This window comes from Pogoniulus pusillus, chromosome 41 (assembly GCF_015220805.1).
Source record: "Pogoniulus pusillus isolate bPogPus1 chromosome 41, bPogPus1.pri, whole genome shotgun sequence".
Classification (NCBI taxonomy): domain Eukaryota; kingdom Metazoa; phylum Chordata; class Aves; order Piciformes; family Lybiidae; genus Pogoniulus; species Pogoniulus pusillus.
In genome coordinates, this window is record NC_087304.1 from 514,058 (window position 1) to 535,254 (window position 21,197).

Consider the following 21,197-nt stretch of genomic DNA (forward strand, 5'->3'; position numbering starts at 1 on the left):
GCCTGTCACAAGATGATGTCCCTTGAGTGAAGCTTCTCTTGGAGCTGAGGGATCAGCCTGATGCAGGCTTCGTGTTTGTGGTGAGTCACATCCTCGGATTCACCAAGGCAAAGCAAATCAGGTGGATTTTCTGCCAGAATTTGGGAGGTGCCACAAAGCCAAGGGCTGCTTCAGCTTTTGTTTAATAGCCACAAAACTAGTGAATATTTTTCACAGGGATTTTACTTCCTGGGAGCAGCTGTCTGATGGTTTTTTTACTTAGTGGAGTCTTACCAACCAGGTTCCTTATCCCAGTTGCTTGCTGAATTTATTAGGGGATTATAGATCCAAGCCCTGATCTGGGGGACCTGTGTCCCAATGTCCACTGAGCAGTTTGCACTGGGGAGGAAAACAAAGGACTTTCATGGAAGAAATTCTAGGTGTGGAGCCTGGTGCAGCTGATCTCAGAGTGTGTTTAGTGTGTGCCTGTACATCTCCAGCTGCATGGAATTGGAGCCCCTCAGTTGCATGGACATGGAACAGGGAAGGCTTCACACTTTGATCACTAGAATGGAGAGAGACACCTTTTTTGTTTTGTTTTTTTCTTCCAGGCATCTGGAAAAGTCTAAAATGCCCTGGAGGTGCAGTGTGTCAGTCAGTAGGGTTGAATCTTACCTGACCTTTTTTAGAGAGGAATTGGTAGTTTTCAGTTTGCTAAGCAAGATGCTTTGGTTTGCCTGCTGTGGAGTGCACATCACTGCCCCCCTCTAGTCATGGTGCTCCTGAATATAATCAGGACTGACTAAAACTCCTTCACATGCTGTCCAGGAACTTTGTGCTACTTCTTTGACTTGTAGAGATCTCTCCTGGAATTTTTTTTGTCCCTCAAGCACTGCTAGGTTTTCATTCTCTCTACCCAGCCATAAAGTTGGGCTGATCTTCTGGCGTTAGGTGGGTGCCTGCCTGCTTTCCAGTTTGTCCATCAAGGCTGTCATTCTCTGTTGGGCAACAGATAAAAATGGGTGCAAATGCTCTCCCTTGGAAGTGTAGGTGGGGTTGGGATGTCACCATCCCAGCGACATCAGCTGAGGCAGTGGATACCTTACCAGCCGCTTCACTTGGGCATTTGGTAAATCTGCTTCTTCCACTCTTGCTTTCTCCTCTTAAAAGATACCAACCTGCTGCCTCTGTGCTTGGTTGCAGCACTGGAGAAGAGGAAAGGTCCTTACCTTTGGCTCTTTCACGTGACTAATGGTGGCTTTGCTTTTTGCTGGACTACAAACAGACTTTCAGAAGCATTTCAGTTTTTATTTATTTCCCCCTTTTTTATCCTGTCAGAGAAGCAAAGCAATTACAGCCCAGTTCTGAGACCGAGCGCTCAGAGTGCTTAACCCTCTGTCAGAAGGTGTGTCTGTGGCAGGACACTTCCCAGCATCCTTGCTGCTGATGTCACAAATCAAAACAGCTCTCACCAGGTACCAGGTGATGTTACCAACACTTGATAAGCCACAGCACTCACAGCTCCTGAGACAAAGCTGCACAGTTGCGTGCTGCACCATCTGTGGGTTTGTTCCTGAGCTATGATGCTCAGTTCTGTCAGTAACAGTTTGTTCTACCAGTTGCAGGGAGCTTGAGGATGCATTGTCCTGAGCATTTGTAGGACTGCAGCACTTGGAGGTAGGGGGATGTCTGAGTGCTCTGCAGAAGGCTAAGGCCTGTGACATGAGGAATTGCACAGAGACTTGTCCTGCATCCCCACCTTTGTTGGGGACATTCAGCCTGGTCTTCTGTTGCAGGGTCAGGATTCTGTGTCGTAATGTCCAGAGATATCCCTGTGGAAAGTGGGGTTCATCTTGGCTACCTTTTGGTCAACTGGACCTTTCCATGGGCCACCAGTGAGGGAGATGGTCATTTCTAGGCATCAGTTACTGCCCTGTAAAGCAGGTATCTGAGCAGGGTGGATAAACTGCCCTGTTGAACCTTGCCTCATTTAAATGACTACTTTGGAACAGTGTGCTTTAGAAGCATCCATTTTGCCATCCCTAATTTGGGGGCTGTAGGTAACTGGTGTGGACAGACGCCTGTGCAGGAGCTAGGGGTCCCTGTCCCATTACTGAGAACTGCTTGGAGCCTCCTCAGCATTCACCAGCATCTACCTGTGTGGGATGTGGTGCCAGAACTCACTTTAGGTCTGAAAGAACAGCAGCCTATGGTCACTTAACAGTGCTGCTAAACTGTGCTGTGTGATGAGGTGGAGAGGAGGACTGGGATGCTGCAGAGCTCTCTGGCCTTGAGTGGGATTGCTTTCTTTTTGCAAATGACAGACCTGCTCCTGGTGAAGAGCAGTCGAGCAGTAATGCCTAGAGAGGTATTGACAGGCTGATCGGCTGAGGGGAGAGGGCAGGAAAGACCAAAGGTTACAGCAGTACCTCAAGCTTACCTTGAGGTGGATCCTGGTTGTTTGAAGCTTTTTGAAGCTATCAGGGAGAAGACTGCTAGTTTCTGTGCCAGACTGGTTTGTGGGATTCAGTAACTTCTGCTTTTCATTTGGCAGAAGTGGAATTAATGTTTCTTTTAAATTAGAAAATACTTTAAAGTCCCTAACTTCAGCAGGAAGGGTTATGCACAGGAAATGTTTTTTTTTTGTGCAGTTGGAGAATGGTTAAGTGATGTTAGTGGGAGCTGGAGTTGCTCCCGTGAGTCTGGGCGCTGTGGCAGTAGAGACAAAGCAAGAGGGAGAAGGGAGGTGAGATGGCATTTTGAGAGAGACATTAATTTAGCAATGCAAGTTGGCATAAAAGGCTTTTGTGGAGAAGGCTGCTCTGGGAAGCCTGGATTTTAAGGCTGTAATTGGAATTTGAATTAGGGACAGATCCTGAGCTGGGAAGATCAGTGTGGTTGCAACTGGGCCTGGTCAGTTTCAGATAGATCAGCTCACAAACTCTCCTGTGCAGCTGGCCCTGCACCACTGCTTAAATAAATCCTGCTGTCGGTGCTGGGCATGGAGCACTGCAGGCAGCTGTCCTGCTGTGCAAGGGCTGGCAAATCCAGTCACAGCCAACTTGGATTTTGAGCTCTAAACAAAAAGTCACATAATCTGAGTTTTCAAATGAGAACCTAGTAGTGAAAAAAAGTAATGACTTAAAAAAAAATCTCTGTTGAATAAAACCTTTCTAGAGTGCAGTGGTTGGGACAAAAGGGCTGCAGAGCTATGGTGTCAGATTTTGGTCCCATCTGCTGCTTTCTCACCCAATCCAGTTCCAATTTTCTCATACCTGTTCACCACCTAACCTTCAAAAAGAGCAGAGCTTGAAAACAGGTGAGGCATAAAACCTTCCAATCCCTGCTGTTTTAGACCTTTGGGGCAGCAAGCTCCCAGATCTAGCCAGCTGCAAGGAGGAGTTGGCTCTCTTCTCTCTGAAAAACAGAGCTGTGCTGTTGGGTTCTTTTTGGAAGGGTCCTCAGTCCTCGAAGGACAGAGGATTTTCCCACTTTCTGTGCCAGCTAAGGCCTTCATCTTGCAGAGCATCTATAGCTGACATTCACTGTGTCAGTGGTTAGCACCAAGATCCCTGTTCCTGGGAGCAGGAAGAGAACGAGCTACACCTGGCAGATGTTGTAATGAACTCCAGTTCGATCAAGCAGAGTCTCCTCGATAATCTCGATCACGCTGTCCTTGGGGTGCAGCTGCGAGCTGCCTGCAGGGCAGTTGTCTGTGGTGCTTACTGGATCTTGCTGCAAAAAGGAGAGGTGCATTTTGATTTGGGGTGACCACAGGTGTCTGTGCCCCTGCTCTCCCAGACAAGCTGTACTCACTTTGGGGGGCTTTGGGGCAAAGTCCTTCTCACAGACATGGGCTATGATGCCAGCAGCCAGAGCATCTCCAAGGACATTGGTCATCGTCCGAAATCGATCCCTAGACAAGAGAGAGCCATGAGGATGCAGTTGGTGGCCACAGACAGTGTGCATGGGGACTTTCTGAGGCTTCAGAATGTGTCAGCCTCCATCCCTAATGTCTCTGCTGCTGTTTCTGGCAGTGGCAGGTTAAGTGCAGCAGTGCTCTTTCAGACTCGGGAGAAAGTAGAACATGCAGAGTCTGTGTGAGCCCAGCACCACAAGGCTATGGAGCTGCTTTTGTTTGTCTTTTCAGTGCATAGACCTACTGCCCAAAGTCACCATTTTTGCCAGGTTTGTCGGTGAGCTGCCTCAGTGAGTCATAAACCTGCTCAAGATGCTTCTTGGGTATATATCCTTTGTCCAGCCACAGAACCCCTGGTTTGTCCAAGGACCTCTCGCAGCAGTAGGAGGTGCCAAGCACACTGCAGCTGGGGATTGTGCTTGGCACCCTGTGGTGGTCAAAGACTGCACTGGAGTTGTGTTCTTACTTTACAGCTGTGGCTTGAGGAGTTAAACTTCATTTTGTGTGAAAGAAAGAGCAAAGCAACCAAGATACTCTGTGCTGGTTCCTCTCTGAGCAGGGTGGCTGTGAAAGACAAATCGGCAGCCCATGTGCCAAGTAGTGGAGGTCACCATCTCCTCCCTGTGTTCTTCACCTAGCTAATTGGTTTTATCTTTAGCACTTTCAAATGCCACAGTCCACATCCAGGCTGTGTGAGATTTCTCTTTGCCTGTGACAAGTGGAATCAAGCAAGATCAATGGAATCAAGCAAGATCAATCTGTTCTTCATCCATTGAGATGAAGATGGTATTGCTGGAAGACAGACTTCCTTGGTGTTGGATGCAGTCCTTTGACAATGTCATCCTCGCTTTCAGAAGCTGCAGTGAGCCTCTAGCTCTGGTGCCAGATGGGTTTGAGAGATCAGTTGCTTATCAAATGCAAGAGAGTTTTTGTTGTGTCTGTTCACAAACCAACTAACTTTCTGCTCTGCTTTAGTGTGCACTTTACCTTGGTACTGATTTGATGTGATATCTGTATGTATTTATTTCTTTCTCCTTTTTAATTGTGAGAACATCCACGCTTCAGAAACAGCAAACTGGATGAGCACATGCTGCAAATCACCACTTCTGCTTCGTGATTTATTATTGCTTTCTCTGACTACATTTTTTTTTCTTCCTCTGAAGGTTTGTGCTTTTCTCCCTGAACACTTGCTTGTTTCCAACTCTTGTTGCTCTCTTGTTACTATAATTCTGGCTGATTTTCATATCTCTGTGTGAAGGCAGATACCTTTCACCCTGTCTTACCTGCCTTCTTCCTCTTCCGGGGTAGTATTTCACTAAAACAAACACTGTGCCAGCCACAACTTCTGTCCTCCTTTGTTCACAGAGTGGACAGCTTGGAGAGGATTAGGGCTTGAGGTATTTCTAGGGAGTACCTTATCAGTAGCTTTCCACAGTGATGATTCATGACTGCACCAGCTTTCCTCCCTTCCTGCCTCTCACTACAGAGAAAGCAGCATCTTTTTGTTCTCCTAGAAGTGAGTGTGGATCAGAATGGTAGAGTTTGTATGTTGAGACCTCCAACAAAGCTGGTTTCAGTGAGATAGGAATTTGGGCAGTATTTGGCATTTCAAACTGAAGGCCTTCTGTGGGGGAGTGGGGTGGATGTGATACCCTCTTCTGCCACATGCAGTCCTGAACCACAGAATCATGGAATGCATCTGGTTGGAAGAGCCCTCCAAGCTCATCCAGTCCAACCCTTGACACAGCACTGCAGGTCAACACTAAACCAGTTCCTGAAACACCAGCTCCACAGGCTGCTTGAAGACCCCCCAGGGACAGCGACTCCAGCACTGCTCTGGGCAGCCTGTTCCAATGTTTGAGAACTCTTTCAGTGAAATATTTCCTGGGATTCAGCCTGAACCTTCCCTAGTGCAGTTTGGAACCATTTCCTCTGGGCCTGTCACTTGACATGGAGGAGCAGAGGCTGCCCCCTCCTCACTCCAACCTCCCTTCAGGAAGCTGTAGAGAGCAATGAGGTCTCCCCTCTGAGGCACTAGGCAGTGATGGGCTCCTCAGAACAGCAGTGCTTCCAGTCAGACACTTCGAGAAGGCTGATTCCCTGCGGCTGCCCTGGCCTGTTTCAAGAAAACAAGTGGAAAAGGAAGAGCCTTGCACTTAGCTCCTGGCCTTGTTCTGGGATCCCTTACCCTCTGTTTGCCTCTGTGAGTGCTGCTTCAAATGCATCGCCATGGACTGCCACTTGGCCCTGCCTGAACCCTCAGCTCTGGAGAGCACTTACAGAGCCCAGTCAACGGCGATGATGAGGGTGATGTCGTCGGTCGGCAGCCCCACAGAGGTCAGCACGATGACCATGGTAACCAGCCCAGACTGGGGGATCCCAGCTGCACCAATGCTTGCTGCTGTTGCTGTTATGCTGCAGAAGAAAGCAAGGGTCAAAGGAGGTTTATTCCTGTGCAGAAAGATTGCACTGGATCTGGCTTCCTCCACCTTCCTGCTTCCCGATGCTATCTTGAGCCCCTCCCTGTGTGCACCATGGCCGAGGGCTTGCAGCAGGTAACTCTCAAACACCACTCTGCATCCCAGGGTGGGCAGCTCTTGCAGAAAATTGCTAAATACAGTTACTTTTATGAAGACAGGTGCTTTGTTTCCCTGTTTGTGAAGCTGTTCATTTCTTGAGGAGGAGTAAATCACACCTGCACAAATCCCTCTAAGGGCACTGGCCTGCACTGCAGGTGTTGACCTGTGCTGGCCATGGTGTCACAGTCTGGCTTTCACCTAGGGACAGTGTCTTTGTGCAGCACATTTCGTGGGTGCAGAGCCTGAGGGGTCCCTGCACGCAGCTCGGGGCTGGCTCCACTGCTCCTTTCCCTGCTCCTCCACTTACAGCAAAGTTCACCACCACCACAGTGTGAGAGGTTGTCACCAAAGTGTGAAAGGCTGTTAAAATAACTGTAAACACAAATTAAGAAAGAATTCAGCTGCTGCAAAGAAGCCTTTACCTTATGGTTATGATTTGTCCCAAATCCAAGTCATATTCATTGACCTGGGCAATGAAAATGGCAGCGACCGCCTCATATAGCGCAGTGCCATCCATGTTGATGGTGGCACCAACAGGGAGCACAAAGCGTGCCACGCGTCTGTCTATGCCGTTGTTTTCCAGGAGACATTTCAGAGTGATGGGCAAGGTTGCTGAGCTGCAGAACAAGAAATCAAGAGAAGCATTGTAGGCTGCTTTGGGCTGGAGGGAACCTTTAAAGGCTGTCTGACCCAACCCCGCTGCAGTGACCAAGAACATCTTCAGCTAGGGCAGGTTGCACAGAGTCTTGTCCAACCTGACCTGCAGTTGTTCAGGGATGGGGCGGCAGAGACTGCAGCTGTGGTGCTAGGGGAGAGAGGCACAATCTCAGATGATTTTACTGGAGTTATGTGAAGAAGCAACATGAAGGAGGCTAGAAAAAAACATTTTGCCTGGTCAGATACCTTCTGAGCAAACGTTTTGCTCTGTGTATTCTCCAGGAGGGGCAGTGGCTCCTAAAGTAATAGCCTAAAATGATAAAATCTTCCAAAGCAGGCATCACTGCTCCCTGGAGGAGCTTGGCGTACACAGGGTTGATTTAAGGGTTTCAATAAAGTGTTCAGAAGAGCTTTTGATGTTTTCAGTTAAAACTTGGGATCCTAACCCATGCAGGTTCATAAAGCACCTATAGCAGCCCTGTTCTGAGGTCTGTGAGTGCAAGCTGCCAGCAGCAGCTAAGCAGATACTGCTGCTTTCTCTGGGAAAACCCCAGGAAGGAGCAAGCAGAAGAGCAACATGAACTGGTGGGATCTGAAGACGGAACTGAGGCTCATCCTGCTGAGGACCAGGGCACTACCAAGTGTCCTGTTAACAAGTAAAAGTGGAAGTGGAAAACGTCAAACCATGCTGGAGCTTGTCTGAATGGTACCTGTGCTCCCACGGTGTGCCTGGCCCTGCACACAGCCACATCTCCCTCAGCTCTGTCAGCACCTCTGAGCTATGTTTTCATACCTGGAAGATGTGGCTAAGGCGATCAGCAGGGCTTGCAGTATCCCCTGAATGAAAGCAAAGGGATTTTTCCTGGTGATGAGCACAAAAAGCAGAGGCAAGAGGAAGAGCCCATGGATGGCCAGCCCTGACACTACTGTGATGGCGTAGAGTCCCAGCTTCTGCCCTATGACTGATGGGTCTTCCATCTCCAGAATCTTTCCAGCAATGAGAAACACAATGCCAAATGGGAAGTACCTGTCGAGAGCAAGCATTAAAGTCATTTATGCTGCTGCAGCAAGCACTGAGGCACCACAGGAGTCACGACAATGATGCATGAAAATAACTCAATGCTTGCAATGGGTACTGGATAACTTGTGCCCAGTGTTGTCCTTAGCAGGTAAGCAAATCACAGAATCAATCAAAGGGAGATTTACCAAACTGCCATCGAGACAATTTTCATGACTGCCTCGTTCAGGCACTGGCAGACGTTCACCAGAGGGGTTCCTCGCTCGCCCATTTTCCCCAGCAGAAGTCCTGCAACCAAGCACATTGGTTTGTCTTACTCAAGGGGAGCACTGGGTGCTGCGCCCAGTGTCTTGAAGCTCTGGTGGTCACAGAATGGCTTTCACTGGGCAAACTCAGAGCAGGTCCAGCTCAGTACAGATTTCCTCATGCTGCTATGGGTGATGTAAGCCTGCCCCCTTCATTCTGGTTTTTATTTTGCTGTTACGGTATCCTAATTCTAGTCTGATCTGAAGGAAGGGCATTTGGTGAGATGCTTTCTGCTCTTGGCCAGTGCTAAATCCTGCTGCTTTCACTGGTGTGGAGGATTTCCAGATACCCATTAAGCAACCCCCAAACAGATCTTTCACTATTTGCCCATCTAGTTTCAGCTCCCTGCACGCCCTTTGTGTCATCCCATTGGCTAAAGTGATTCCTGAAGCACTGTACAAGTGTCTGATGTCGCTTGGAAAAGAAGAACAGTCAGGATCTTGTCTCATTCCTCTCACGTCTTTTTAGTCTTCCGGACTGAGGACTTCTGAAGACCCCTGACAGGTAGTTGGATCTCTTGGCTTGCTCAGAAGAGAGTCAGCTTTGCCAGTAATATCAGAAATGAGGCCAGGCCTGCCATATTTAAATCTCAGCTCCATTGATATTCTCCTGGTATTTGGTGACCATAGCAGCTGGTCTGAAATAAATCCATCCCCTCGGGTGCTATAGACAACTGCCTTAGCAAAGGTAGCCCTAGCAAATGGACAGCTCACTTCCAGTGGCTTTAATCATAGAATCGTAGAATCAAGCAGGTTGGAAGAGACCTCCAAGCTCCTCCAGTCTGACCTAGCACCCAGCCCTATGCAGTCAACCAGACCATGGCATTCAGTGCCTCAGCCAGGCTTTTCTTGAACACTTCCAGGCATGGTGCCTCCACCACCTCCCTAGGCAGCCCATTCCAATGCCAATCACTCTCTCTGCCAACAACTTCCTCCTAACAGCCAGCCCAGACCTGCCCTGCCACAGCTTCAGCCTGGGTCCCCTTCTGCTGCTGCTGCCTGCCTGGCACCAGAGCCCAACCCCACCTGGCTACAGCCTCCCTGCAGGCAGCTGCAGGCAGCAATGAGCTCTGCCCTCAGCCTCCTCTTTTGCAGGCTGCACCCCCCCCAGCTCCCTCAGCCTCTCCTCACAGGGTTTGTGCTCCAGGCCCCTCCCCAGCCTTGCTGCCCTGCTCTGGGCACCTTCCAGCACCTCAACATCTCTCTTGAATTGAGGAGCCCAGAACTGGACACAGCACTCAAGGGGTGGCCTGAGCAGTGCTGAGCACGGGGGCAGAAGAACCTCCCTTGTCCTGCTGCCCACACTGCTCCTGAGCCAGCCCAGGATGCCATTGGCTCTGCTGCCCACCTGGGCACACTGCTGCCTCATCTTCAGCTACTCTCTACCAGCATCCCCAGGTCCCTCTCTGCCTGGCTGCTCTCAGCCACTCTGGCCCCAGCATGTAGTGCTGCTTGGGGTTGTTGTGGCCAAAGTGAAATCTGTGGATTTCAAAAGCAACAGAGACGACTGCAGATGCTCAGTGCCCGCAAAGAGCTCTCCAGAGCTGTGGGAGCTGTGTGGGCTGCACCCACAGCAAAGCCACACCAGGTAGCCAACGGGCACTGCAGGGGCACTGTGCTCTCAGGTCCATGAACTGCCTAATTTTAGTATTGGGCACAAAACCTTTTCCCACATTTTACCTGGCCTCACCTGCCTTGCTAGAGGAAGGAGCTGATCCCTGTTTCCCCCAGCAAGCTGTTACCTGCTGGCCTCCCCTGTCCCTTTTCTGCCAAGCAGACCCTGTTGTCTCAATCTCTGTGAGCCGGAAAAGCTGCCTGCAGCTGTTTGAGTACCCTTCTCCAAGCTGCCCAATCCTGGTACTAGTCTGCAGCTTCCTGGAGCTCTAGGCCATCTCATGCACAACCTGGTGAGTGCAGCTGGACTGGCCCCAGGAATCTGCTGTGTTCTAACTCAGTGCTGATCCTCACTCCCACGCTGGCAGTGGTGGGCTGTAATCACAGAAGAGAAAAGCAGCTTCTGGCTGGCCTGGAGCAGGGCACATGTCCTGTGGGCAAGAGCTTTAGATCATAGAATCATAGACTGGTGGGGGTTGGAAGGGAGCTCTGGAGATCATTGAGTCCAGACTCTTGCCAGAGCAGAATCACCCAGGGCAGGTCACACAGGAACACATCCAGCTGGGGCTTGAAAGTCTCCAGAGGAGACAGCCTCTCTGGGCAGCCTGCTACAGGGCTCCACCACCTTCACAATAGCTTTTCCTCATGTTGAGGTTGGGTTCCAGCTTGTGGCCACTGCCCTTTGTTCTATCCCAGGACACCAGTGAAGAGCCTGGCTCAGCCTCACCCCTTGATACCCACCCTGGAGATATTTATAGACCTTGATGAGATCCCCTCTCAGGCTGCTCCTCCTCAGAATGCCCAGCCCCAGGGCTCACAGCCTTTCATAGAATTATAGAATCAACCAGGTTGGAAGAGACCTCTAAGATCATCCAGTCCAACCTATCACCCAGCCCTAACCAATCAACTAGACCATGGCACTGAGTGCCTCATCCAGTCTTTTCTTGAAGACCCCCAGGGACGGTGCCTCCACCACCTCCCTGGGCAGCCCATTCCAGTGCCAATCACTCTCTCTGTGAAGAACTTCTTCCTAATATCCAGCCTATACCTACCCTGGCACAACTTGAGGCTGTGTCCCCTTGTTCTATTGCTGGTTGCCTGGGAGAAGAGCCCAACCCCCACCTGGCTACAATGCCCCTTCAGGTAGTTGTAGACAGTAATAAGATCACCCCTGAGCCTCCTCCTCTCCAGGCTAAACAGGCCCAGCTCCCTCAACCTCTCCTCATAGGATTTGTGCTCCAGGCCCCTCACCAGCTTTGTTGCCCTTCACTGGACATGTTCCAGCACCTCAACATCCTTCTTGAATTGAGGGGCCCAGAACTGGACACAGTACTCAAGGTGTGGCCTGACCAGTGCTGAGTGCAGGGGAAGAATAACCTCCCTTGTCCTACTGGCCACACTGTTTCTGATGCAGGCCAGGATGCCATTGGCTCTCTTGGCCACCTGGGCACACTGCTGGCTCATCTTCAGCTTACTATCTATCAGTACAATAGATTGTTGGATACTCTACTATCTCCCTGTCCCTTTTGAACTGGGGAGCCCAGAACTGGGCACAGTATTCCAGATGTGGTCTCACCAGGACAAGGTAGAGGGGGAGGAGACCCTCCCTTGACCTGTTGGCCACACTTCTTAAAGCATCCCAGGAGACCACTGGCCTTGGCCACATTGCTGTCCCATGGAGAACTTACTTCTTGAGCATCTGTAGTGTGCATACACAGTTGGTCACTGGGCAGGAGTCTCCCACAGCCGTCTCTTGTCTGTAAGGATCCTTAGTGGTCTGGCTCTGCCCAGTCTCACTGTGGCCATCTCCAGGTGTTCACTTTATAGCCTTTCAAACTGCCTTCTCCCCTGCTCTCGGCACCCTGGTCTGCTCCAGCACTGTGCTGGCTGCACTGCTTCCACCTCTCAAATCCTCTAATTGGCTTTTTGGTTCCTTATACACTAAGTTCAAGCTCCTTGCCATCACCTTTTAATCTCCATGTAATCCTGTCCCCATGCTCATGTAATTGCCTCCTACTCCTTTCCCTCCTGATTCCTCTTTTCCTCCCTTCCTCACTCAGCCTTGTGCCCAGTGCCCTTCTGTCTTACACTGAGTCAGCTCCAAGTTCCTCCTTCCCTTAACTTTCTCCCTCTTCAGTCTTCTTCCTCACCATCCCTTGCATGCTTTCTCCATCCAACCCTTGCTCCTTCCTGAATCTGCCACTGAGCATCTTGCTCGGGTGGGATTGCCAGCTGGGCACTGCAGGCTTTCTCACCCTCTCCAGAAAGTCCTGTTGGGAATTTCCATTCATTTGTGACAGGTGCTAAGTCTGAATCAGCTTTCAGTTGCTGCCTGCTCAGGAGCACAACCAGAGTGAAGGGTCTGAACCCTTTCTATCAAGCTGTGTCCCAGGTGGCCTCTGCAAAAGTTACAGCTTGCTTCAGCAGACTTCACAGAGAAGACCCTTCAGTTTACATGGCAATCTGGAAACCCTCAGGACCCCTGCTTGGGCTGTGAAGGTTCATAAGGAGAACCCAGGGAGGAAACAGTCTTCTTGGTGCCTGACACCTTCATTATGGATGGTATTGTGTTGGTAGGAGCTCCCTGCTGTGCCTGGTTCCCCAGGAACTTGAGCAGTTAGAGCTAAAATGACCTTGTCCCTCAGCATCCCTTAGTGCTTAGCACAAGGCCACAGCAGCTGCACCCTGAGCCATAGCTGCCACTGAAGCCCATGAACTGGGTCAGGCCCTGTTGTGTCTGGAGCAGGTACCTATGGTTGCTGAGAAGATGACGATGCCCAAGACGTTCATCTCGTTGCTGGTGCCAGGCAGGGTCCTGTAGGTCATCTCCGGGGACGGTGTCAGCTCGAGGAACACAGGCCGCTGGATCTCAGGGTTTTCATCATCAGGTGCAAAGTAAATAAAGCTGAGAGATTTCCCTGGGATCTTTGGGAAGCCAGGAGATTTCACCACTGGGACCAGGACAGTTCGGTACTGCAACAAGAGCAAAGCAGGGAGGTCACTGTCCTGCTGGCAACAGCCTCCACCTTGCTCTGAACACAGAAGCAAAGCCATCACTGGGCCCAGGTGGTCCTGGGGTTCAGAAGTTTGTTTTTCAGGCAGTAGAAAGCTGTAATAGGAAGCAAGAAACAGGCACGGAGACCTCGGCAGAGCCAACCCTGAGTGAGGCTGCTCTGGGAGCAGCCATGGCACTTGTGAGTCAGGTCTCTGCAGGGCCCCAGTGCAGCACTGGATAGTGTGGTTCCCGTGGAGCGGCCACTTCACCCCACATCTTCTCCTGGGGGCTTTACAGATGCTTTCCCCATGCCCTCGAGCCTCCCTGGCCTCCCATCAGTCTCTCATCCACTCCAACTTTTGCATCAACCTTTCTTCCCCAGTGCTGCTGCCCACTCCTCTGTGCTCCTGGAGCCTCAAGGACTGAAGCCACAGCACCAGAGCAAGGTCCCAAGGGAAGAGGCCTTGTGCTGCTTCTGTATAGCAGCCCCTGGGCAGAGGGCAGGCAGGGCTGTCCCTGTGCCACCACCAATTCCCTCCTGCCTTTGGGTGCCTGCCCGGGGAGGGGGAGGAGAAAGCATAGGAGCAGTCAAGGTGAGACAGGAGGCATGGGGAAGGGTCTCATGCCCGTGCTGGGCATGGAGAAGAGCTCCCAGACAGGGAGATCAGTGTGGAGCTGAGAGCCACTCCAGCCACCTGCAGTGGTGCATCCACATGAGCTCACCTGCTGAAACGAGGCTTCGATCAGGTTAGAAGGGAACATGTTCCTGTAAGAGAGCAAAGGGATTAATGTGCATCCTGAGAGCACAGGGAGCAACCTGGGAAGCACCTCTGGAGGTCACAAGGCCAAGAGGAGAACCACTGCAACTCCACATCCTCAGTGCAAGCTAAGGGTGAGAACAGGCTGGAAGGTGAGCAGAGAGCAGAACACCTGAACTGGACTCCCAGAAATTAGAGGCTGGGCTGGACATCTGCAGCCCCCTGCTCAGAGCAGGACCACCTGCAAAGCTGGAGCAGGATGCTGAGGGCCTTGTCCAGCTGCTCAAGCACCTCAAGAAACAGATTCTGTCACAGCCCCTGGGTCCCTGCTGTGCCTCCTCCACAGTTAACTCCCAGCCACTGCTTTAATGCAGCCCTGGACTTAACCCTGCAAAGCCCAGGGAGCTACAGGGCTCCACTTGCCATGGCTGGGGCTGCAGAGGAGAATCTGGGAGCCCTGCAGGGAATCTAAATCTCTTCCCCACTGCTGCACTGTGCTCTGGGCAGAGCACAGCAGTGGTGACAGAGAGGCCAGAGGGACCTGCGTGGGGAGGAATGAACCCCAGGTTGCTGGGTCTGAGGTACTGGTGCCTGGTCAGTGTGGCCAAAGGTTCTCCATTTCCTTTGAGACCTCACCACCTCCCAGGACCTCAGCGCCTTGTGTGAAGATCCTGTCCATCAAAGGCCACCATGAACTTGGTTCCTCCTGAAATCCTGTGGCGTACCTGATTAAATCCAGTAGTGCATCAGCAGAGCTCAGCACCATTTTCCCCACAGAATAGTTATCCTTCTGGGCTGCTGCGCCAGGGTGGATGCTGACCACTAGGATGATCCCAACAGTCACTGCCATGAAGGTTGTCCAAAGGTAGTAGGTGATGGTGATCAGCCCCATCTTCCCGCAGGCCTTGGAGTCCATGGTGGCCAGCCCAGACATGAGGCTGCAGCAGAAAGACTGTGGTCAGTGTCTGCTGCCAGAAGCACACCTGAGAGGCAAAGGCTGCCAGGTGGGAGAAGTTTCCATGGGTATTTTTGGGCATTTAAGGGCATCACTGAGCTCTTGCGCATCCTTGTGCCTGTGCCCACAGCATCTCACACTCAGGATGGGCTTGTGGCAACCTAGGCTGAGCTGTGAAGGGCAGGAGACACATCTCTGAGCCATGTTTTCTCCAAGGGATGCAAGTAAATGTTCTTGGTGTGCTTTGCTGGTGACTTGAAGTGCTGCTGGTCTCCTTTGGGCGTGAGGCTTTCCTCTCATCACCAGGCCCTGCTGCACTGGGTTTGTGTCGGGGGGTTTGTTACGGGAGAGGGGGCTGCTGGTGTGACTTCTGTAAGAAGCTCTGGGAATCTCACCCAGCTCCAAGTCAGACCTACTGCTGCTGTTGCACCACAGGGGAAAGCCTGTTTGGGTTGGGGCACTTTTGTTTAAGAGAGGAGTGGAACCTGGCAGAGTCAAGGAGGAAGGAGCCATTCCCTTCAGCCTTTGGTGGGATGGCAGGATGAGGCCCTGCAGCCCATAGAGAACAGTGGTGGAGCAGAATTGCATCTAGAGCCCCTGGAGGACCCCACAGCAGAGCAAGAGGCTGCTCCAGAAGAAGACTGTGGCTTGAGGGAGGTTCATGCTCAAGCATTGCTGGGAGGATCTCAGCCCGCAGAAGAGACCCAGGCCAGTTGGAGAAGGCGGTGGAGGAGAGCAGCACCTGTGGGAAGGTGACAGTGCAGCAGGGAAGGACTGTGAGGAGTTTCCCTCCTGAGGAGGAAACAGCAATAGAAGCAGCATGAAGTGGACTGGAACTGTCTGCACCTCCCCTTTCCCCAGCTCCCTGCGCCATTGGAGGGGTGGAGGCAGAGAGCAGAGCTGGGCCTCAGGGGAGAAGTGGGAGAAGAGTGGTTCCTGTTTCTCACTGCCCTGCTCTAATTCGGCTGCAAACTGCTGCCAGTTTTGTTTAAATAAAAAGGATTTCCTTTCCCTGAGCTGACTCTGCCTCTTCCCCAGGGCCATAACCAGTGACTGAGCCTTCCCCACCCTTGCCTGGACCCTCGATCTTTTTGTTGTGTTTTCTTCTCCCCATCCCACCAGAGGTGGGCAGGGCTGAGGGAGCAGCTGCAGGAGGGTTCGTGCCAGCCAGGCAGGCTCAGAGCATAGCAGTTCTGCTGCTGCTGTTGCTGTGAACAGTGAAGAAAGGTGAAGCAAGGTCTGTAACACCCTGGTGTGGATGGACTCTGCTCTCACGCTGGTCGGGATGTCACCTCCATGTCAGCACTCCCAAGCAGCAGCTCAGAAGCTACTTCTTAACAAAACAACTGAAAATAGAGAAGGCTTCAGAGCCCCGGAGCTGCTGAGAGCTGCTGCTGCCACTTGTGACAAATGGGAGCATCAGGGGGTTGCAGCTTGCCCCATGTGCAGGGACCCACCCTGAGCTCTTGAACTGCTCCAGCTCCCCAGGGACCTTGCAGAGCCCTGGCCAAGCCTGCCAGTGGTGTTCTGCAGCAGCTTGACAGTCCTTGGATGGGATGTGATGGAGATAGAGGCTGCAAGCTTTGATGCTGTCTTTGAAAACACAAGGTTGAGGTGGTGGCCAGCCCACAGATCCCAGGAGAGGAAAGAGAAGCTCAAGGGTGGCCACCAAAGTAGTGCTGAGGTGGGTGACACTTTCCAACATGAGACGTGGGCTGATGTCCCAACTTGGACCAATCCACCCTTAGAGTGCTCCTGGGTGATGCACAGAGGGAGGGTCTGTTTCCCATCACCACCACACAGTCACTGCATGAGAAAAAAAGACTTCAGTTCAACATGCAGGAAAGATCCCAGGAGCCCTGCACAGCCCAGGATTGCAGCCCTGGAGTGCCCCCACACACAGAGCTGCGGGGAGGGCTGCTAGCACGCCAAGAGCAAAGAGTAACCCAGACCACATCTGGGAAGGGTTTGAAATACTAGAGAGGAAAAGAAAGCAGCTCTGCAAGGGCTGATAACAGGCCAAGTGTAGCCAGGACAGAGACCACACTGCTTCCAGAAACAACCCTAGGGCTGATGGCACAGTGAGCAAACTGAAACCCAGCGTGTGCCATCCTCCAGGGAGCAGAAGGTTTGGATGTCTGTAGTGAGCATCTGCCAGCAGTTGTTTAAAAGGTGTAAATCCAAGCCAGCTTCTCAAGACCCTGCTTAGACTGGAGAGTAACTCCAGCAGCTCTGTTTCTTGTTTCTGGATCTGGGGATATGCAAACAGACACCACCCTGAGGCCTGCCTGTGGTTTCTACCTGAGTTTTCTCAAAGGCCTCCAACGTAGGAACATCTGCTTTGAATGTGAACAGCTGCCCAGCATCAACCAACCACAGATGGTCCTGGCATCACCAGCTGGCTGGGCCCACAGAGAAGAGAAGCAGCCCAGCCCAGGTGTCTGACCAGGGTGCAGGTGTCCACCAGATCCAGGTGAGGATAATTCCCAGGCCGCTGCTGGGGAATCCTGGTGTGTAAGGGACACCAAGCCAGGGGATGCTGCCTGGTTGCTGACTGCTTTGGGCTTGGGTTTTTCGCACTCCAGGCAGTTCTGGGGTGATCTCCTCGATGGGATCATGGAGCAAGCTCAATGTGATGGAGAAGTGGTACTTTAGAAACAGAAGATGTCATCATACCTGGAGGTGATCAAGGGCAGGATCAGCATCTTCAACATCCTCATGAGGAGTTCTCCAGGAAAGGAAAAGTACTGCTTCTCCTGCACGTGGAGCAGAGGCACTGCATCAGCTGAGCGCTGGGCACTGACCACAGTTCAGGCCTTAAATCTGGGGAATTTGCCCTTTTCCCACTGAGGCCGCCACTGAGCTCAGTTCCCAGGCAGCAGCTGTACCTCGTGGCTGCCCAGGCACTCATGGCACCCGGGACTCTTCCTCTGGCTGTCCCTTACCAAGAGCTGGATTTGGGATGGGAGATCCTGGCCCTATGGGAAACCTGGCTGTGAACTAGAGAGAGGCTGGCCCCCTCCCAGAACCAACCCTGGGGACAATACCCTTTAGGGAATGGTTTCCATGGTCTCACCTGGTACCTCACTGGGAGCAGAGGCTCACCTGGATGGACAAATATGCCCCAAAACTGTGGGTGCAGCTGGTGCCAGCAGCAAATGGTGGAAATGCTTGGTGCAAACAGCAAGGCAGAGCTCAGGGACAGCCCAGGCGTCCATCTCATCAGTGAGGCAGCCTCGTGATACATGGATGGAGGTTTCCATCCTATGGCATCCATCCACCCCCTACACTTCTCACATGGCGGGGGGGAAGGGGTGTCTAGAGAGATCCTCAAAGCTCAGGTCTCACAGCTGTGACCAAGGGGAGAGTGAGGACCAGCAGCCACCTCCATCCCAGCACCCATCCAGCCCTTCTTCCACTCACCATCCATCCACTACCTCTCAGTTCATCTCTCCATTCACCATCCTGGCTGCTGAGTTCCTTACATGCCTCCATCTGTCTCTCTCCCTCCCTCCTTCCCTCCACTCCTTCCTTCACCCACCCCTCCCTCCACTTTCCCTCACTCCCTGACCCCCAGTCTTTTACTCTGCCACTGCAGACTGTCCCAAGCAGGTGCTTCTGGTTACTCCTAAGTATCCATCACTGCCAGGTTTTAGGGATGCCAAGGCAAACAAAACTAAGGCCCCATGCTGCTGTCTCTGTGCTAATCCACACACCACTCCCACCCCCACCCCATGGCACCTAAACGTGGCTAATTTCCCTGGGGAGCTCAGGAGGAGCAGAGCCATGATGAGTCCAGCTCAGTGCAAGCAGAAGCAGCTGATCTGAGCAGAGCCTCTTGTCAGTAGGTGTCTCAGCTTTGCGGCACTTCCCCATTGTGGGCAGGAAAGCAGCGATCAGCTGCTCCTGCAGCCCCTCGGCTGGGGTTTGGGTCAGAAGTCTGAGGAGAAGTGCACCCCGAGGACAACGTGCAGGGCTGTGGCAACAAGGCAGGAGAGGCCTAGGGCAGAGGACGGATGAACTCGGTGCATGAGAAGGTTTGGAGCTGTCTCCCCCGGGCTCTACCAGCCTAAGCCCGGCGCGGCGGCTGCCGGGTCCCCGGGGCTGTGCGCAGGCAGGGAGCTTACCCCCAGGCTGCATTAAGTAACGAGATCATCCCGCGGCCGGCAGTGATGCCGAGGGGTGTAATTGAAGTGACAAGACTTGGACAAATCCCAGTGGGTGACATGGGGCTACTCTAGCCCCAGCTGAGCTCTCCCGAAGCAGCCTTCCCCCTGCCGTGCTCAGCCGCCCCGGGCGAAGCTCAGGGCTGAGCCACAACCAAGAGCCCGCAGGCGTCAGTGCCATGTGGAGCTCGGCGTGGTGGCAGTAGCGGCACAGCGCTCCTAGAAAGCAAGCAGTGAAAGCACCTTGCAGGTGCATCTGCTCCAGTGCATTTGTCTCCAAGGGTCCTCAGAGGAAGGTGACCCCTGGAAGCCTCCCAGACCCTCCGCGAGCCTCGTACTCGTTTGTTGAGCCTTGTCCAGAGAGTGAGATGTGTTTTGGCCGAGCCCCGGCACAGCCTTTGGGTAGAGTGACAGGAGGAGCTCATCGCTTGGCCCCCGGCGCTGCTGTTTGTGCTGGGGAGAGCCTGGTACCAAGCACCCAGCAGCTGATCCTCCTTCTTCCTGGTCCCATTCCACCCCCGCTGGAGCCTACAGCCCCACAAGGTCTATCCCAGAGGACCCCACTCCCTGTGGAGGCAGAATTAGTCCTGCAGCTTTGGCATTTGTTGGCAGATTTTGGGTCAGAAAAAGAGAAAAGCCATGGGGAGAAGCCTGCCCTGAGAGGTGATGGGGGGCAGGAGCCTTTGCTTTTGGGGCTGTGCCCACCTAGGGCCATGTTGGTGATGTCTTGCTGGCACCCAGGGCTACTTGCCCAAACTACCCCACTCCATCACCCTCTCCCCCACCGCAGCCATGCTCACCAGTTCCGTCAGCTCCAGCGCTCGTAGCAGGAACCCCAGGATGCAGCCGGTGGCCACCGACAGCATGGAGAGTGTCAGGAGGCCATTCTTGCACCAGAAAGCTCGCAGCCCCTTCCAGAGGCGCAGGGAGGTGCTGGACAGCGAGCGCCGCAAAGCTCTCCTGACTCGCTCCCACATGGTCGTCCTCAGCTGCCAAGGCGATGCCCCTTGGAGCAGCTCCCAGACCCACTCATTGTCCTGGGCACTGCCAAGCTGCTGGACCCCTTCCCTTGGCTGGAGCTGAACATGCCCTGGCAGCTAATCCCAGGGGCCAAAAGCTTCAGAGCTATTCAGGAGTCTTTCCCGTAATGGAAAGTGACGTCTTAAAACTCATTAATCTGGGCTTGGCATCCTGCCAGCACTGGTGCCAAACCTTCCCCAGTTAACCCTCCTCCCCCCAGGGGCAGCAGCAGTGATTCAGGCCCATCCTTCCCTATCATGGATCCTGAGACAAAAGGATCTGGCTTCTGCCACTGGAGGCTGTGCTGGGGTTCGTGACCCCCGTGGCTGTCAGTGTCCTCCTTCCCACCCCACACCTGGCAGGGCTGTGTGAAGGTACAGCTGGCAGAGGAAGTCTCTTCCCCAGTCAGGCAAAAATCTCTTGTGGGGATCTGCGCACCATTAGCCCAGGACACTGACCTGTGGTGCCAACTGTCCCCACAGCAGTGTCTGCTCCAGCAGACCCAAGCCCTCCACCAGCTCTGCTGGGAATCTGCCCTGAGGCCCAGGATGCTGCTGGGACACCTGGGAAATTAATCCTGCACATTTTAGAGTGTTTCTATGTCCAGATGGACTCTGGCTTGGGCTGGGGTCTGACTGCAGCAGAAGACAGCTGAAGGGTGGTGCTGGGGGATGCTGTTCTCAGGCTGAGGATGCTCTGGGAGTGGAAAGCACTAGAACCTCTCCAGGCCAAATTTTAATACACACTCCCCTCACAAATGAGACCACAAAAACCTCTCAAACCATTGCCAGATTTTACACAGAGAAAACAAAGCCACAGAGAAGGCTTGAGCTGAGGATGCCTCTGATCCCCTGCCACCTCGCAACACACTTGGTGGCCTCGCTGCTTTCCCAGCAGGGACACGGTGGCTTTTGTGGCTGTCTCAGGAGGAAGCAGATCCTTCCAAAGCAGGAGCGTGCAAGATAGTGCTGCCATGTCCCAGCCCTTGGAGAGGACTCTGGTGCTGCTGTCCTCTGCCTTTGGCTTCAGCATGGATCATTCCACTTGCCAGGCAGAACTGCAGAAGATGGTTGCTCACTGGCACCGCTAAAATTTGGCTGCTTCCAGCCAGCTCCAGCTTCAGAGCTGTGTGCAAGCCAGGAGTGAGCCCAGAAAGTGCATTCCCCTAAGGCATCTGAGAGATCAGGGACATCTGAAAGGACATTGAAGGGTCCTTGGGTTTGGCAGAGGGA

General features: G+C 52.8%; 1 protein-coding gene across 1 annotated transcript; it reads right to left on the reverse strand.

The window, feature by feature from the left end:
- Positions 1-3,533: 3,533 nt before the first annotated feature.
- LOC135192031 (excitatory amino acid transporter 5-like) lies at positions 3,534-19,922 on the reverse strand. The gene is made up of 11 exons (XM_064174833.1): positions 19,746-19,922; positions 17,456-17,535; positions 14,550-14,762; positions 13,790-13,832; positions 12,822-13,044; positions 8,341-8,440; positions 7,928-8,161; positions 6,900-7,094; positions 6,179-6,313; positions 3,796-3,895; positions 3,534-3,714 (listed from the first exon to the last, which is right to left on the reverse strand). Exons 1-11 carry the CDS (start codon positions 19,920-19,922, stop codon positions 3,580-3,582), a joined length of 1,635 nt encoding a protein of 544 aa, XP_064030903.1. The 3' UTR covers positions 3,534-3,579.
- Between the last annotated feature and the right edge of the window lie 1,275 nt (positions 19,923-21,197).

Coding starts and splice junctions, on each gene's coding strand:
- LOC135192031 (XM_064174833.1), bottom strand. CDS start 19,922: ATGTGGGAGCGAGTCAGGAGAGCTTTGCGGCGCTCGCTGTCCAGCACC. Junction 14,763..17,455: donor CTGCCCTTGATCACCTCCAG/GTATGATGACAT, acceptor TTTCTGCTGCAG/CCTCATGTCTGGGCTGGCCA. Junction 6,314..6,899: donor GGACAAATCATAACCATAAG/GTAAAGGCTTCT, acceptor TTTCTTCTGCAG/CATAACAGCAACAGCAGCAA.